Raw genomic sequence first — 16156 nt, 5'->3', positions numbered from 1 at the left:
CGATTTAGTTTATTACAAAATTCATTTTACGGGATATCGCTAGGCGATTCGGGTCAAACGACCCGAATCGCCTGTGTCACTCAGATTTGCCGTTGTTGTATAATCACTTCCTTTATACCGCGATTACATCGTATTTACTCTATGCATTCGATATCATTTTGAAACGCGAGCTCAAAGCGTTTACGTGAGATACATGACAAGGAGTTTTTTATGGTTCTAGTTTACGTCGGTTCCTTCCGTTTTTGCGATCGCACAATCTGACCCAAATTTAAATGGCGGCTCTTCGTTAACGCGCTCTCCCCCATGAAGGTTTTTTCTAGCCCTGTTCGAAGCCGTCCCTCGAGAGTGTATAAATGAAGCGTTTTCGTCGCACCAGAAAAAGAGTTCCCTCTGATTTTTCAAACTCGAAGGAACGCGCGATAATATGTTACTTTCTTTTTTCTTAATACAAACCGTCGTCGCGAGTGTTTTCGTTTGCGGTAAGCTACGAATGTTGGATGCAACGTTGAGCAACGATTCGAAAGTCGAAATTATTCCTTTTTTGTTGATAATCACGATTGACTTCTCAGCATAACGACGTTGTTCGATATACTGTTCGTAGCACAAGATGCCCACACGAAAATCGTCGGTGGCGCTGCGGCCGAGGACGGACAGTTTCCTTACCAAGTGTCGCTTCGAATAAAAAACCGTCACTTTTGCGGTGGCTCGGTCATCGAAAAGCGCTGGATTCTTACGGCTGCTCACTGTTTGTCAGGGTAATCAGAGAAACGGATTGAATTCGATTATTTTTTACGAACGAATGAATCTCACGATTGAAAATAGTTGTATGTGGACTCGACCAATGGACGGAAATCGATGAACTTCGTGGAACGTTCCGCGGTCACATTCCTTCGAAATCACGATTTTCCGCCATCGCGTTTCAACGATAAACCTTCCGAAAAGTCGTTCTATGAGTTCCAAAATTCACGTTTCAGTTTCAACGACACTGCAATAACAGTAGTTACAGGAACAAACACACTGGACGAGGGTGGGGACGAGTACAAATCGGTGAAAATAATACCTCACTCGAAGTGGAACTCTTTGTTGATTAGAAACGATATAGGACTGATTCGAGTCGACAAAGACATTGTTTACGGCGACAAAGTGAAGCCCGTGTCCCTGGCGAGAGAGAATTTCAAAAAGTCCGATTACCCAGCAGTTTTATCGGGATGGGGAAAAACCGAGGTAAGATTAAATCTTCCCATCGATTCGAGACTCAACGACGCCCACGCGATTGCTTCGATGTGACGATCGAGCGTTTTCACGGCGATACATCGACCGTTGAAACACGAAATAAAATAAATTCATTAAACATATCCCAGAAAACTCTTAAAACTTAATAAAAACATTGATTCTTACGGTCGCAGCATCCTGGAACAATACCAAACAAGTTACAGTACATAAAGCTGAACGTGATAGACCAGCGTGAGTGCCTGAATACGAGTTTCCGTGTCACCGACAACAATATATGTACTCTGAACAAGGAGGGTGAAGGGGCTTGTCACGTAAGTGGTCCACTCGAGGTGTGGTAAACGAACGCTTTATGAGTGTACCGCCTTCTCTCTCGCTGTTTACATACGAAGCGTTTCGTTTTTTTTTTCTCTTTCGTTTCATCTGGTGTGTGTACGTCTGTGTGTGTGTGTATGAAAGAAAAACAACAATACGACAACGAAACAGGTCAACGGGAGCGGAAAAAACGCATTTGATTCCATTCATATTATTCATCGGAACGAATCTAAACAGTGAAAACAAATTGACTTGAAAAAACGAAATGACAGGGAACGATGAATTTTCAAAATTCAAGTCATTTTTACTAGGATTTCGGTGGATTTTTGTTCCAAAAAATCACTGATTGATTTTTTTTCGTCTCCAATTTTAGGCTTTTACGAACAAGTTATTTTTCTTCGTTCAATTCGATTTTTCATTATTTTTCGATTCTCATTTGATTACTTGCGATTGGAAGGGAGAAAAATGAAGCGAATTTTTTGGCGTGTCAGGAAGAGCCCGGAATTCGGGACCGGCATAAATCGGGGATTTGATTTTCCAGGGTGATTCGGGCGGTCCACTGGTGGCTGACGAAGTGCAAATCGGGGTCGTGTCTTGGGGGCGTCCATGTGCGAAAGGGCGTCCGGACGTGTTTACACGAGTGTCCAGTTACAAGGATTGGATCGATGAGCACACAAAAGAATGAGGGGAAAAGCCGAGGCGAAGAAAGGCCCGCGACGGAAGAATTTCTTGGAGATGGAGAAAAAACGGATTGAGACGAAAACGACGAGGAAGAGCGACGAGTCGGACGGCTCGTTTTCTGAATAATGTAAACTTGAGTGTAACCGAGTCACGTTTGGAGAATAAAAGAAAGGAAATAAAGATTTGAAAGAAAAATAAAAAACCGAAAAATACTCGCTCGCAGTGTCCTCGGGGATTCACACAATTGTGAACGTACGAGATTATACATTTCTCATGAGAACGAGCGGGGAATTTTAATTTTAGTGTATAATCACGAAGGAGCGACAGCGCTTCTGTGTGCGGTTTACCAGAGAGGAGCAGACTTTGAAAAAACATCATCGCAACAATAATGAGGCAATCCAGCGTTCTTTCAACTCCGCGGTTCAAGGTCCGAGGGGTGAAAAAATGCGATTCTGAGTTTACGCGCAATCGGGGGCAAAATTACTTTTGTTTTAAAAATTGAGCTCGTGATAAAAAAAGAAACAACGAATCACATAACCAACAGCGTTTCCGCCGAAAACTTCACGAGTTTTAGAACATTCATTATTTTAGGGGGTTATTTAACTTTTCCGCCGCTTAGATAGAACACCACGTCGAAGCGAACGAATTTCGACAAAAATCATAGAAATTCGAGGAAATTGCTCGTTCTCCAGCGTCCGGAACTCAAATCCGCTGATTTGACACTCGGCAATGGAAACTTAACGCCTTTTGTAACCGGTTGGAATCGATTCAAGATCAAAACTCTTTTTGAAAGGAGGTTATGTTAGGTGGGAAGCGTAATTAGTGAGGGGGAGCGAGGGAAAAAGTGGGGGCGGTGTCGAGGACGTTTTGGGATTGAAATATATTAGGGAATAGCGTGACTAGGACGATTCGAGTTCCGGTTCCGATGTTCCGGTGCCACGACCTGCCTTACACGAGCAATACGCACGAGAACGCTTGCACGAATATATTCGGAAATATAAGCAGAGAAGAAAATCGCGGCGGTACGATGTCATCTGTCGAGGCGTGGATCGAGGCAGCAGGGGCGAAGAGAAACACAGTTATATAAAAATGGTGGACGCGGTACGAGGAAAAAAAGTGTAGAAAATTGTTTCACCTTCGAGCGTGTATTTTGCCGCACACAGAAACGAAAATTAGGGCGGGCGGGGTGGGGGAAGGGCCAGGGAAGGGGTTGCGGAGCGAGGGCGAAAGTGGCGCCTCAGCGACCGTTGAGGGTGGTTTTGCGCCCGCGCAACTGCGCTTGTGTTCGAGGCACAAAATCCATCCAGTTGGTGACTGGCGGTCAAGTAGCAATGGCAGTGTCTCTCGTCGCGCCCCAACTCAAAACCTTTCGTTGAGACTTCCAACTGATGGAAGTGATTGAAAAAATAAGTGAACGAAGGAACGACATGCCAAAATCACGAGTGATCGAAGGCCGGCTCTTTTGTGGGGATCGGTAATCGCGGGGTGATTCTGGGGTGAACAGTGCTGACGAAAACACAAGAAACGGAGGTTTTGGGATCGAGGGGAGGAAGAGAAATTCGAAAACACAATTTCGGGCGGAAAACTTGGTGGTGGAATACGTTGTGAATGGCGAAAAAGACACGCTGGAAAATCACGGACGTCGTTGAACAAGCGCGGCGAGGTGAATGAAACGAGGTGAAGGAAAATTAGGGGAGAAAAATCAAAGGAAAAGAAGAGGCAAAAAAGAAGGAGAGCGAGCCTGCCAGAGCTCGACACTCGTAGAGCGGCGCGCGATGACGAGATAGGCCTAACTTGCATGAGACATTTTATAAGAACAAGGAGAAGAGGAAGAGAAAAAAGCGAGGAAAAATCCCCGCTCAAGAGTCGTGAGAATATCGGTCGAGTGTTTCTCGCGTGACCCCAATCTTATCTCCTCTCCATTTTTTCTTATTTGTCCTCTTTTTCGTATCCAAATCCTTTTGTTCGTAGCAACGACGACGTTGAGGAAATAATATTAGAAATCACGAAATCTGCACTCTCCTGCACAGGAACTCGGATCAACCAAGGTAAGTTTTAAATCCCTTGCGACCTCGCACAAACGTCAAAATATCAAGGATCGAAACATTAAACAAAACGTACAAATTTTTTTTGAAAAATCGATCAAAATTCCGAATGAGCCATTCGAAGAATCGACCAAGATTAATTATTTCTAAATCTCCTTCGTCACCGAAGGAAAAGTTTCCAAATAATCGAGTCGAGTTGCACATTGAATAATTGACGATAAAAACGGAGGTTCCCACAGCAATTAAGCCGATCAAATTAATTGGAAAGATCAGTATAAAAAATAAGTCGCGTAAATGAATTCAAATTTGGTGAAAGTAGAATTTTCGAAGCAGGTTACGAAAACACGAGATTAGACGAAGACGAAAAAAAACGCGGGAACAAAGGAAACAGAGGCGAAAGAGAAGCGAAAAGTAATAAAAGCCGCGTCGTTATTTTCTTTTTTTTACTCTCGCAAAGCCTCGCAGTGGCGGGCAGTCCGTAACTTCTTTTGTGGCATTGTGATAAGGTGTATTTTGCGGTGCATCGCTGCATACACGATGTCCGACACCTGCCGGACTTGGAAGCGATGCACCTGGCGGTTGATTCAAGACGCGTGCCAAGAATCGATAGCAGCGTCTTTATTCGATAACAACAGTATCGATAACAATCGTAATAATGAAAGTATAATTTGACATGAGAAGAAAAAAAATAGGTCGCGCGATCTTTATTGAGAAAAAATTCGAGAGTAATAAAAAAAAGCACGTCACGTCAAAGTTGCTTCGAAAGCATCGAAACCGCGTAATCATTCGAAAAAAGGGCCCCCGTGACGCGCCATTTTCGGCCCGAGAGCGCAAAATCGGAGAATCGTTGCTTAAAAGGACGAAAAAAATCGTGCCCGTTGGAAAGGAGAAAAAAAATCCGCAGTCGCGCTGAAAATGGTCAAATAGAGTGAAGCGAGCGAAAAAACGGAGCTTTATGTTCAACGAGGCGAGAGACGCGCGCGTCCCAAGATTCGTTCGTGTGTCGACGAAATTCTAGGGTAGCGATCCGCGGGGGTGTTTTTGTCGACTTAATATCTTCGCCGCGTGCCCGAATCGATTACTCCGCTCGTTCTCGTTCACGGTTTTTACCGGGGTGCAACGGAAAGATAAATAGAAGCAGATAAGTCGTAGTCGCGATCGAGAGTCGTTCAAAAATACCGCGTCGATTCTCAAATTTGACAGATGCGAAATGAATCGCTCGTTTTTCCGTGCAGAGGGACGAGGTCGCATTGAGCAAATGGAGCGCCCACGACCCGTGTGAATAACGCAAAACTGCGCTGTGAAATGGATTCCCATAAATGAACCACTTGACCAGCCAAAGCGAGCGTGAAGTTCGAAAGAATCAAATCGCCGTAACCGCTTAAAGCGAACCAAAGAACACGCTCGCCGCAACAAAAACCGACAGTCAGAAAAAAAGCTAAAACGAACGAGACGACGAGAGGAGAAAGGAGAAAGAACTGTCGAAAGAAATCGTAGTAAGGCGCGTGTCCATCCGTACGCGAGAGACGTTGAAATATTCAAGAGCATAATTGAGTTTAACGTTCGCGAAGCCTACATATGAGCTGCTGCCCGTTTATGTAAGTATTATTCGTAATAATCAATCAATATTTATGCACGATCCATCAATTTTCCCCGTTTATGTAAACCCCCAAAATTCTTCGTACCGAACTCCCCGATTCGTCAAAGTCTCGGAATCGAATGACGAAAATATTCGAAAGAGGCTCGAAAAAAATTCTTACCGATTGCCTCGCGCCGCGTGGTCTCCATTCGACGATAATTGACCCGAAACCACTAAAAAATTCATCAATATTCCATCACATTTAAATAAATAAGCATAAATAAAATATTGAATAAATAAAACGTGTACGCAGCAGATCGTTGTATTTTTTCTACCAATCACTCTAGCCCGAGATATCGATCGTGTTCCGTGAGCGCAGTAAAACAGATCGCAGCGTGTAGAGAAAAACGCGTGAACGTATCCGCGCCCGGAGTACGAGCGAGTGCTCAACAAAATGCTGTTAAGCTGTAAATGCGATAAAAGACTTAAGCTCCCTGATAAAGGACACTTTTGCGTGTTCTCTTTTCTCCTATTATTATTATTATCGTGAGGATTATCGTGCTTATTATTACAGGCATGTGTATGTGCTCGGCCTAACCCCCGAACCAATTAAAAGGTTGTGACCCCGTCTCACAAAGTCTGATAGACTATTAAACGCGCGAGTCGGACGCGTGGACGCAGCGGTGACGTGCAGCGGCAGCGGCGCGGTGGCCAATCGCGCAAATGTTTTCTTCGCACACGCAGCTTGTTCGAAAATAAGCGAGGAGAGTTCATAAATGTAGATAAAAGTTAATGTGATTGGCTGATCGTTTACGCGTGTAATTATATTCTGACGGAACCGCGTCTCGAGTGTGTGTAAGACAAATAAATATAGGGGCGCCGAAATGAGAGAAGCGGGATGAAGAGAAAGCTGCGACACTCGTAGATTTATTTTGGGAAATACGCGTTTGAGAAAAGTGTCTCCCTTTTCCACGAGGCTAGAGGAGAGACGCGAGTTTCTATAATGGCCCGCAGTGTTTGTAAACCCTCACCGAAATAAGTTGTGCGCGCCCGAACACTTTTTTTCTCGTCGAGTGTACACGTATTGTCGGATCGAGAGAGAGAGAGAGAGGAAAAAATAAAATGAAGCAAATGGAAAGACGCGTATTTTCTATACGCTCCGGGGCGCAGGGAACACCGTTTTTTCTTGCGGACGACAAGACGAGCTCGAGAATAAGCGAGAGGGAGGGGGCAGAAAAAACGTGAAGCAAAGTGTAGGGGTCGGTATTTCCTCGTGGGACACGAAGCACGAGGGACGAAAGGGCAGCGGAGGATCGCGAGGTTTGCATTCGTGCAAGGTCTCTCTCGGCGCTCTTGCACCTTTCCTCGAGCGAATTGTCTTTCCTTCGCTCCCTCCTCTCCCTCTTTTCGTGCCTCCCGCTTTCTCTCGCTCCCTCCCGGCAGCGTGCTCGCGGGTGGACGAGCGAGCCTCGCGTGTAATATTCCTCGCTGCAGGACGCGCACATGTACGATGCGCGTGCACGCCTCGTACACGATGAAATTTATATGATTTTCATTCGTCCCAGAACTTGCGTGCTTTACCCCGGGAAATTGGAGGAAGACACGCATCGCGAGGTCGACTATTCGCGTGTAGAAACCACCGCGTTGTTTCAACGCACCTTATCAAGATTTGAACAGCTGTCAAATTTTCCACTATTTTTTTCTACTTAATTGTCGCTGCTTGCGAAGAAAATCCGGCCGATGACGTCGAGGCAGCTGGAACGCGAGAGCGATTGCGGAAAAGAGAAAAAAACGCTTCTTAAATTCGTTTACCGAGAAGATTCCAAGTTCGCAGAAAAGGAGCGCTGCCGGAGCGAGAAAAGTCGGTTGACGTAGCGAATTCTCGGTAAGCCGAGAGGGTTCGAAGAAAGGGCCGTCTTTTCTCGGACTCGAAAGGAAAATCAAGTGCCAGCTCCTATTGGAAGTGACTTTCGTAAGTGCGAGCTAGCGATCGACGGTGGGCTGTTTTCCTCTCAATTTCTTACTCAAACAAAACTCTCTCCAAAATCAATATGAACACGCGGTTATTGAAGAGAAAGAGAGCGGAGATCCCTCGCAGGGGTCATCGCGGTGTAGAAACTTGGGGACGTTTTCACAGGCTTGAGCTTATTCATTCGATAATGCCGGTCGTCTCTGCGTCTGTACGACTGTCTGGCGAGACTCGTAGAGCGACCAAGTTCGTAGAACTTGTCGACAGAGACAACGAAAAAGAGACAAACCGAAGAGGGAGAAGGACAAAGAGAGCGGGAGAGCGATGGAGATGGAACGAAAGGAGAAGCAGCAACGAATGAGAACGGACGGAAGAAGAGAAAAGAAAGAAGAAGAGAATAGTGGGGGTAAAAAGAGAATCGAGTGCGGCGGTGAAGGGCAAGCGGGAGTGGGGAAACGTGCGCAGCTGTGTAACGTGAGACGAGAGCGCCTCCTTGTTTCTACGTTCTACCGCTACGAGCGTTGCTCCCGAAGAGCGAAACATTTTACCAACACACATTTGTAGAAAAAACATTTACGAAAACACGTTCGCGCGCGATGTACAGCCGACAGCCAATTTTTTTCACTTAGAAACATCCTGATTTGCCCTGACTTCGGCCGCAATAATTACAAAAACCGTGCAAATATTTGTCGGAAAAAAATCTTAATATTTTTGCAAAACAAACAAATATATTGTTAGAAAGGTACATGTATACAAACGCACGCGGAGGTACAAGCGCTTGAAATGGTGGGGGGGATACGTGTGCTCAGCGAATGAACCGAAGAGAGAGAGCGCGAAAGAAAGGAGAGGGGAAAGAATCGAGAGAGTCTCGAAGCTGGAGCAGCAGCAGTGCAGTGCGGACGTCGCCACCGTCGCCAGCAGCATCGCGCTGCTCCCCTCTCCTCGGGGCTCTCTCGTTTTCGCTCCATTGTCTTCCCCCACTTGGGGGGTGTCGCGTAAAATAAGAAAAAATAAAAAAAAAACAGATAAACAAATATTGGGCAAGCACATTGGAACAGCGCAATTGAGGCGAAACAGGAAAACGAAAATAATTCGATGGATTAAATAGCTCGACGAAAGTGCGAGAATTGATGGAAAAACAAATGTTAGAACTGAAATATCGCACCGGCTGACTGCCAACGAAAAAAGCAAACGTTAACGTTCGCGTGGTTTTTGTGGCTGTTTCGGTGCACGAAAACTCGTGTTCGTAAGTGTGCGATCGACCAGAGCATGTGAAAAGCATACAGAATAAAGGAGAAATATAAATTTATAGAAAAAGAGAAGGAAAAAATCAAAGAAAATGGATACGAGATCGGAGGGGGGAATAATTTGTGCGTGATTAATAAATTATATAATTGGGAGGAAAAACAAAAGTGACAATTGATAAATTGAAAAAGTTGAGACCTGGCAGATTTGATTTCGTGATTGCTACATCGAGATATATTCGTCGATTAAAAAATTGTGAACGCATAATATTGAAATAAAATACCGATGACAATGATTATTCTTGGAAATAAAATATCATAGAAATAAAAATAATGTGGAGCCTGGAGGTTCATCTCGAGAGCTTATCGACGAAGAGAATCTCGTCGCGAGTTTTCACGATGTTTTTGAAGCGAGAGCCTGGCAACAGTGACCCAAGAAATTCCACGATTCTCTCGCACTTTATCTCCAAGTTTGCATAATACCAAAAATTGGACTCTACTTGAAAAAAATCAAAATAAATGAAATAAAAAATGCGCAAATTCCTTTTCGCTCTGAAGAACGAAAATAAATGCGCAACTGACAATCGTGCCAAATTTTTTCCACGAGATCGATCGATTACGTGAGATGAATCATGATTCAGATCGAACCGAAATGAAAAACAAACACTTCTAACATCACTTTTTGAAAAAAGGAGGTCGGGAGGGGGAAAAGCATCGAGAGTGAGAGTCGAAAGATCGGTTGGTAACGATATCGCGTATGGATAATCTCGAGACAGCTGATAAAACTCGAACGAGTGCGTGTGACAGTGGAAAACAAGTGAAAAAAATCAATGACCGTCCTGGTGTTTACACGAGAAAGTTTAGCCGATTTTTAAATTTGACATTAGAGCTTCGGTCAGAGGCGATCGCTCGGTTTCATAATGGAGGCATTACGACTAGCAATTCAGTGAGTTTGATTCAAATTTATTTCCCACGAGCCAAAAAAATAATTACAAACGAGAAGATCGGTAAAAAGAGAAGAAAAAAACGAAAACTTATTGTCTCGGGAAGCAATTGAATTTTTCATTGTCTCCGATTCGAATCGTTAATCCTATCACGATCGAATAATATTAGTACTAAAATAATAAAACGAATTAGCGAGTTGAACGGAATTTCAATTGAGAATCTCGTGCAATTAATAAAATAATCTCGTACCGTTAAAAATACGAACAGAATTCCAATGAATATTGTAGCGCGCATTTACAAAGATAAAAACAAAAGTTGAATGACACTGATAATAAAAAACATATAAAAACTAAAATATTCCCGCGTGCGATAGAAACGGTAAAATTACAACGGAAAGCTCGAACCCGAAATACAAAAAAGTCGCTGCGAACAAAGATAATCTATAATTCCTCAAACGCGTCCATTCAAAGGGACTCTCATTCGAAAAAACAACAATTTAGTCGCACAATCGTTTCGTCTTCCGTCGATTAATGTGACGACGAAATACGTGATTTTTTTTTTTATTTCCAGGACGAGGCTCGGGGAGAGGATGGTCAGTATGAGCTCAATGCTCGTCGAGACAGTGAGCATTAATTATGAGGATTTCAACGAGAGTTTCCTCACGTGCGGGACGTGCCTTTGCGTTTACGACGGTAGCGAGCACACCCCCAAACTTTTGCCATGCTCCCATACAGTGAGTCCGAAGACCTCGTCTCGAATATAATTACTAAAATTGAATTAACATACAAAGACGTTATTAAAACGTCAAATTTTGACGTAAAAAATTGAAAAATTCGAATTCCGAAGCCTACGGACGATTCGCTTACACGTTTTTTGCTTTTATTCGTCACCAGGTGTGCCTGCATTGTTTAACGAGGATAGCGGCGTCGCAAACTCGCGAGGCCGGTGCTTTTCGCTGTCCGATATGCCGGGAATTGATAACAATACCACGCGGCGGTGTTCCGGCACTGCCACCGAGTTTTCTCGTAAATCAACTTCTGGATTTGATGTCACGACAGCGTCGCGAGGTCAGTCATTAAGGTTTTAATATTTATCAATTTATTTTGAAGATAATTCGTTGAAATTTTCGAACAATTGAAAAAAATAAAAGAATCGAACAATTGTCAACATTTGCGAAGAATTTCATTGCAGTTTCATGAAAATGGGGTTTTGGTTGGGTAGAAAATTCGAAAAAATCGAAATTTTTGTTCCGTTCGATGAATTTATACTGACTAATTTGGTTTGGTAATGTTTTTTTTTCTCAAACCAGGTGATTCCAAAATGTTCGGTTCACAACAACCAAGAATTGTTGTTTTGCGAGACGTGCGACACGGTTTTTTGTACGGTATGCACCGGTGGAAGTCACGCAGGCACGTCGCCTGGCTGCACCGAGCACACGATTATTCCATTCAGCATTGCGATCAAGCGCATGTCCGAAATATTGTTGTACAAAGCGAACGAGTGCATTTCGAAGGTAATAGAAAAACGAATGGAAGACGAACACGTGGGAAGAATTTTCGGATCGAAATAACTGGAAATATTGACATTTCACAGCTGACGCAAGCTCAAGAATCGGTTACAACGGAATTGAGGCGTTTGGACACGGCGATGGAGAGATGCTTGAGCGTCGTGGACGCGGAATTTGCTGAAATAATAAGCAAAGTCGAAAAACGGAGGGCCGAACTGCAGGCGGCGGTTACCGCCGCCGCGAGGGACAAAAAACACGTTCTTGAGGAGCAACACGCTCTGATCGAGGCCGAGAAGAACAAAGTTCAACGAGAGTGCGAAGGTTTGCAGTATCAGGTGAGTCGAGGAATGAGAAACGTGGAGGAACGTTCCATCGAACCGAGAACACCCACGAACGCAATCGTCGACTCCATTTTTACTCGTGTTTTTTCCTTGCTTTTCTCACACCACGATCAAGGTCGAGGTACGAAATATAACGCAAAGAATAGGGAGCCTGACCGATCAGCTGGACGCGGCGGTGGCGCTGAGCGAACCGCGGGAAAATGCCTTCATAACTGCCGAATTTGGTCACAACGATTCGATGACGGAATTGGAGCGTGCCCTCGGCTCATTCGGCCGTGTCAGATCGAGCACGACGTTGCCAGGTGAGGCGGCATTCGCCTGGTTTCATTCTCGCATTCGATTGCCCAATTCTTTCCGTTCGGTCCAATTCTCTAATTTTATTTTCTTCATTTCTTTTGGAACTATTGGATTTTATATTTTATGGATTTTGCGAACGGGAGTGGTAAATTAATGGGATTTTTCGTTGAATTTTATTTAAGACACATAAAAATGGTGAATTTTTCAGGTCTGTGTCGCGCGAGTCTGAAAGACCCTGCAATAGCCAAACTGCAAGCTACGGTCGTCGTCGAAACGGTAGATTATCACGGTCACCCGCGAAACGCTGGCGGCGATCCGATCGGCGCGGAACTGGCCCTTGCCGACCCGATAAACCCGAACGAGACTAATTCTGCTACCATCGAGACTGAAGTTCGCGACCTCGAAAACGGAACTTACGAAGTTTTGTTTCGACCACCTTCCGCCAGTCGATACGTCCTCAAACTGTCCGTTTTCGAAAGACCCATCAAAGATTATCCACTCTTTTTTAACGCTACCGAACACAACGAACCCATCAAAACTTATGGCCGACGGGGCAGCGGCAAAGACGAATTTCATCAACCCGTTGCTGTCGCTGTCGATGACGATGCTCTCGTTTATGTCGTCGATACCGGAAATTCACGTATCAAAGTACGCTTTTCGTCTTTTCAAACACTTTTCATCCAAAATTATGAACCGAATCTGCTTCATTTTAGAGGCCAATTGAGCACAATTGAGTAAAAATTATCGACGATTTAATCGATCGAATTCCGAGAAGATTTCACGACAAAGTGGCCATTCGTGTTTCAGGTTCTCGACGAAAATCTCGAATTTCAAAAGCACATTACGAACGAGGGTTTGGAAGGTCGAAGTTGCACGGGAATTGCAGTTTCCGAGCAGGGCCTCGTCGTCGTTAATTGGCGAACGCGAACTGTCACGGAAATGAACACTTTGGGCGACACCATACGCTCATTTTCCCACAATGCATTTCAGGTTCGTTTACTCCTCGTTCCCGATAATACAGAGCAGAAAATTTTCTAAAATCTAGCGAAAAACGAAAGCTTTGGTTCACGATTCATTTTCCTCTGTTCGAACCTTAATTTTTAGTTTTTGACAATAACAAAAGTTTAATTGCGTACTGAAATAATTGGAATTCGAAACAACAAAAAATAGGAACCGATCGACGTGGCAGTGGACAGAAGTTACGGTCACGTTCTCGTTGCCGACAACGGTCAAAGTTGCGTTTTCGTTTTCGACTCGGACGGAAAGATTCTCTTCCAGGTGAGAGTGCGTATTTTTAACTTTTTTTCTTTGTCCCCACACGAATAACTTGGAGGCCGGAAAATCGGAGGAAAACTCCTAATAAATGCACTCCCATTCAATCAATTCGGAGGTTTGATCATTTTTTTCATTATTATATCGCAGGTTGGAAAACGGAGCATGTTCAAGTTAATAAGCGCAGTGACGGTTGGCCCGGCCGGAGAAATTTTACTCGCGGATTCTCGGATCCAAGTTTTCTCGGCAAAGGGTGACTTTTCCGAAGAGATCTACGGCGAGGGTCGAAGTACGTTCATAAATCGTGTCTTAATCCCTTAAAACGTCAAACCGTTCGATTCACAAAGTGAGATGGTGGATTTGAACTAAAGATTTAATGGATTTACAGAAAAAGGAAAATACGGAGGAATAGCGGTGGACGTGGAAGGAAAAATCGTGGCGTCGAGGAGCGACAAGGGTCGAAGCATAATTCAAGTGTTGAAGCTCGGAGGTGGTAATTTATTGACGGAGATCGATTCGCACAGTTCGAAATTACGACGTCCAACCGGGATCGCGATACTTCCCGGAAATTATTTGGTCGTCGTCGATTTGGGCAACGATTGCATTAAAAAATACAGGTATTGGTGAATCCAGGAAAGAAAACACAAAAGCGTTATATTAATGAAGATTAAATGGAGCGAAAATGATATTAAATTAACACGGTTCACTGCCCGTTTCGTCGAAAAAAGACGAAAAGCGTAAACGTAGATTTTCCTTTTTTAACTACAAATAATCGTAGAAAGAGTGAAAGGAAAAAAGGAAAAAGAATTCCAAATATCGAGATCGAGGGCAATTCGCGATTTTGAATGTTTCACAGACGATGAAATTTTCACTGTACAATTATTGTACAGAAACGATGAAAGATAAGAAAGGCTTGTACATATATTTTTTCAGTATTAATAATTAGCAAAACTTATGACAAGAGTGAAACAGGAGGAAAGTGATTGGAAGTAAAAAAACGAACTAAACTACAGAATGAACAAAAACATGAAAAAAATAGCTAACAAATTCGATTGTTCAAAGTCACGAAATTCAATCAATTTTTTTCTATCATTACGTTTTTTTTTAATAGAATTATTGAAAAGTTTCAATTTTAATCGCCATTCGATTAATAACTGACACGAGGGCGCCATATTAATGCGGAAAATCGGTGAACTGACAAGTTAGTCCCATTTTCCATTGCGACGCATGGGGCAACCGATTCGTCAGTCATCGATAGCCTGCGTATTTTTAATTTACACGTAAAGACCTAGTCTTTTTAACGTTGGAGAGATGAGCGTGTTTTCACCGTTAAAAAATGAAATTTTAAGGTAATAAAAATCAAATAATTCGTCACTGGGAAGCTCAAATATTTCACGATCATTTCGTGAAATTCTGTGTCATTCTAAATGTTTTCGTTGGTTCCACGTGGCGAAGTTTTACTTAAAGAATCTCAGTTCACTCGTTTACGTATGTATCGTTTCGTTCTTAACTTTTGCGTACATCTCTCAACTGTAATTTTACTGCAGTTTTTCGAAATCTCGTCCATGTTGTCTGCGGTGATTTTCGTTTCCGGAATAACTGCGCGACAATTCATTTTGGAATTGTAACAATTTTTCTTTGCATAAGTACACATAAAACGTCAGAAAAGCACTAGGGAATTAACCGAAAAATATCTGCGATAGATCGTTGGAGTTGGGACTTTTGAAATCGTGAAAACGATTTTTTCGCCAAGTCTCAATTTGTTCAGACTTGTGGTTACTTTGTTTTTTCGTTACTTTTTCTATAACTTAGAAGAATAATGAGCAAAACGACGTGTACGATAAATGGCCAGAGACATATTTGTAAATATATTTAACTGAGGACGCGCAAAACAATCCGACGAGAGTAACGTTTTACTCTCCGTTGCGTGAGGAAACAAAAGAGCGACGTATGTTTTCCTCGTAGGTCTAACCGCGTCTCTCGCAGTCCTAAAAACGTCCTACGTATTGTAATAATGAAAACGAAAAATGTAAGCGAACGTTTGTTGTCGACTGGGCAAGAAGAACGTGTGCATCGTGTTCGACTTCATTCGACTGATTATTCGATTTTTTATTTTTTTTTTTATTTTCGTAGTTTCTTCTCTCGTTGTTTTGTCTTTTCGTAACGGTATTTTTATAATCTAGTCACGAACGCATACAATCACGATTTATTCATTAATGTACTCGATGGACTGTTGTCAACCATGTTTAAAAAGTATGCAGTCGGAGGAACGAAAAACGCGTAATTCTTGCAGTGTATAATTATTAAATCTACTGCGATTGAAATAGTACTCTGTCCTGTAAATAAAACCGAGCTTCGTTCTATAACCGCAGCAATATTTTTTTTCTAATTAAAATCCATTATGACTAATTATCTATTAGATTATTTTTGTACCATTTGTACCGAGTCTTTGCTCGGTAATTTTGTGCTTTTTGTTACAAAAACGGTCGGCGACTAACCACGATATTCCGATAATGGAAAGAGCCACGAGAAAAATCGTTGGAAGCATCCAAGCGCTCAGTGTTTTCACCTCGTTCACGAAAATGGGATGACGAAGGCTTCGTCATCCGTGTGTTCATATTTTCGAATAAAATTTTGCGTTTAACAAAAAAAGCGAAGTCCAAAGCAGCACAAGTTGCCACGTGCGAGGCCCACGAACGACTAAACGAACGTCGCGAAGCGAACTTCAGTT

The 16156-nt window shown here is 43.1% G+C and overlaps 2 protein-coding genes across 4 annotated transcripts; both read left to right on the top strand.

The window, feature by feature from the left end:
* Nucleotides 1-376: 376 nt before the first annotated feature.
* On the top strand, nt 377-2309 carry LOC122415105 (chymotrypsin-2-like). Its single transcript, XM_043426962.1, has 5 exons — nt 377-479; nt 602-755; nt 975-1224; nt 1407-1544; nt 2087-2309. Exons 1-5 carry the CDS (start codon nt 425-427, stop codon nt 2228-2230), a joined length of 741 nt encoding a protein of 246 aa, XP_043282897.1. The 5' UTR covers nt 377-424; the 3' UTR covers nt 2231-2309.
* A 1237-nt stretch (nt 2310-3546) lies between these two features.
* Nucleotides 3547-15791, top strand: LOC122415101 (tripartite motif-containing protein 2-like). 3 transcript variants are annotated; one of them, XM_043426954.1, is made up of 12 exons: nt 3547-4274; nt 5507-5869; nt 10579-10741; nt 10902-11075; nt 11318-11521; nt 11602-11850; nt 11972-12158; nt 12362-12801; nt 12961-13143; nt 13324-13437; nt 13576-13714; nt 13814-15791. In XM_043426954.1, exons 2-12 carry the CDS (start codon nt 5850-5852, stop codon nt 14050-14052), a joined length of 2112 nt encoding a protein of 703 aa, XP_043282889.1. In that variant the 5' UTR covers nt 3547-4274; nt 5507-5849; the 3' UTR covers nt 14053-15791. The 3 variants fall into 3 exon arrangements, with proteins under 3 accessions (XP_043282889.1, XP_043282888.1, XP_043282887.1); XM_043426953.1 differs by lacking the exons at nt 3547-4274; nt 5507-5869 and adding an exon at nt 8702-10009 and having other exon boundaries at nt 13324-13431; XM_043426952.1 differs by lacking the exons at nt 3547-4274; nt 5507-5869 and adding an exon at nt 8702-10009.
* Nucleotides 15792-16156: the final 365 nt, after the last annotated feature.

Source organism: Venturia canescens, chromosome 8 (assembly GCF_019457755.1).
Source record: "Venturia canescens isolate UGA chromosome 8, ASM1945775v1, whole genome shotgun sequence".
Classification (NCBI taxonomy): Eukaryota; Metazoa; Arthropoda; class Insecta; order Hymenoptera; family Ichneumonidae; genus Venturia; species Venturia canescens.
Note: the sequence above shows the minus strand (reverse complement) of the source record. Positions and strands in the feature narration are given on the sequence as shown.

What these genes read in the sequence shown, in the direction of transcription:
- LOC122415105 (XM_043426962.1), top strand. Translation starts at nt 425, where the DNA reads ATGTTACTTTCTTTTTTCTTAATACAAACCGTCGTCGCGAGTGTTTTC. An exon ending in CGGGATGGGGAAAAACCGAG is followed by an intron (nt 1,225 to 1,406) that starts GTAAGATTAAAT and finishes TTACGGTCGCAG; the next exon opens with CATCCTGGAACAATACCAAA. An exon ending in AGGGTGAAGGGGCTTGTCAC is followed by an intron (nt 1,545 to 2,086) that starts GTAAGTGGTCCA and finishes TTGATTTTCCAG; the next exon opens with GGTGATTCGGGCGGTCCACT.
- LOC122415101 (XM_043426952.1), top strand. Translation starts at nt 9,984, where the DNA reads ATGGAGGCATTACGACTAGCAATTCA. An exon ending in TGTCACGACAGCGTCGCGAG is followed by an intron (nt 11,076 to 11,317) that starts GTCAGTCATTAA and finishes TTCTCAAACCAG; the next exon opens with GTGATTCCAAAATGTTCGGT. An exon ending in TTTCCCACAATGCATTTCAG is followed by an intron (nt 13,144 to 13,323) that starts GTTCGTTTACTC and finishes AACAAAAAATAG; the next exon opens with GAACCGATCGACGTGGCAGT.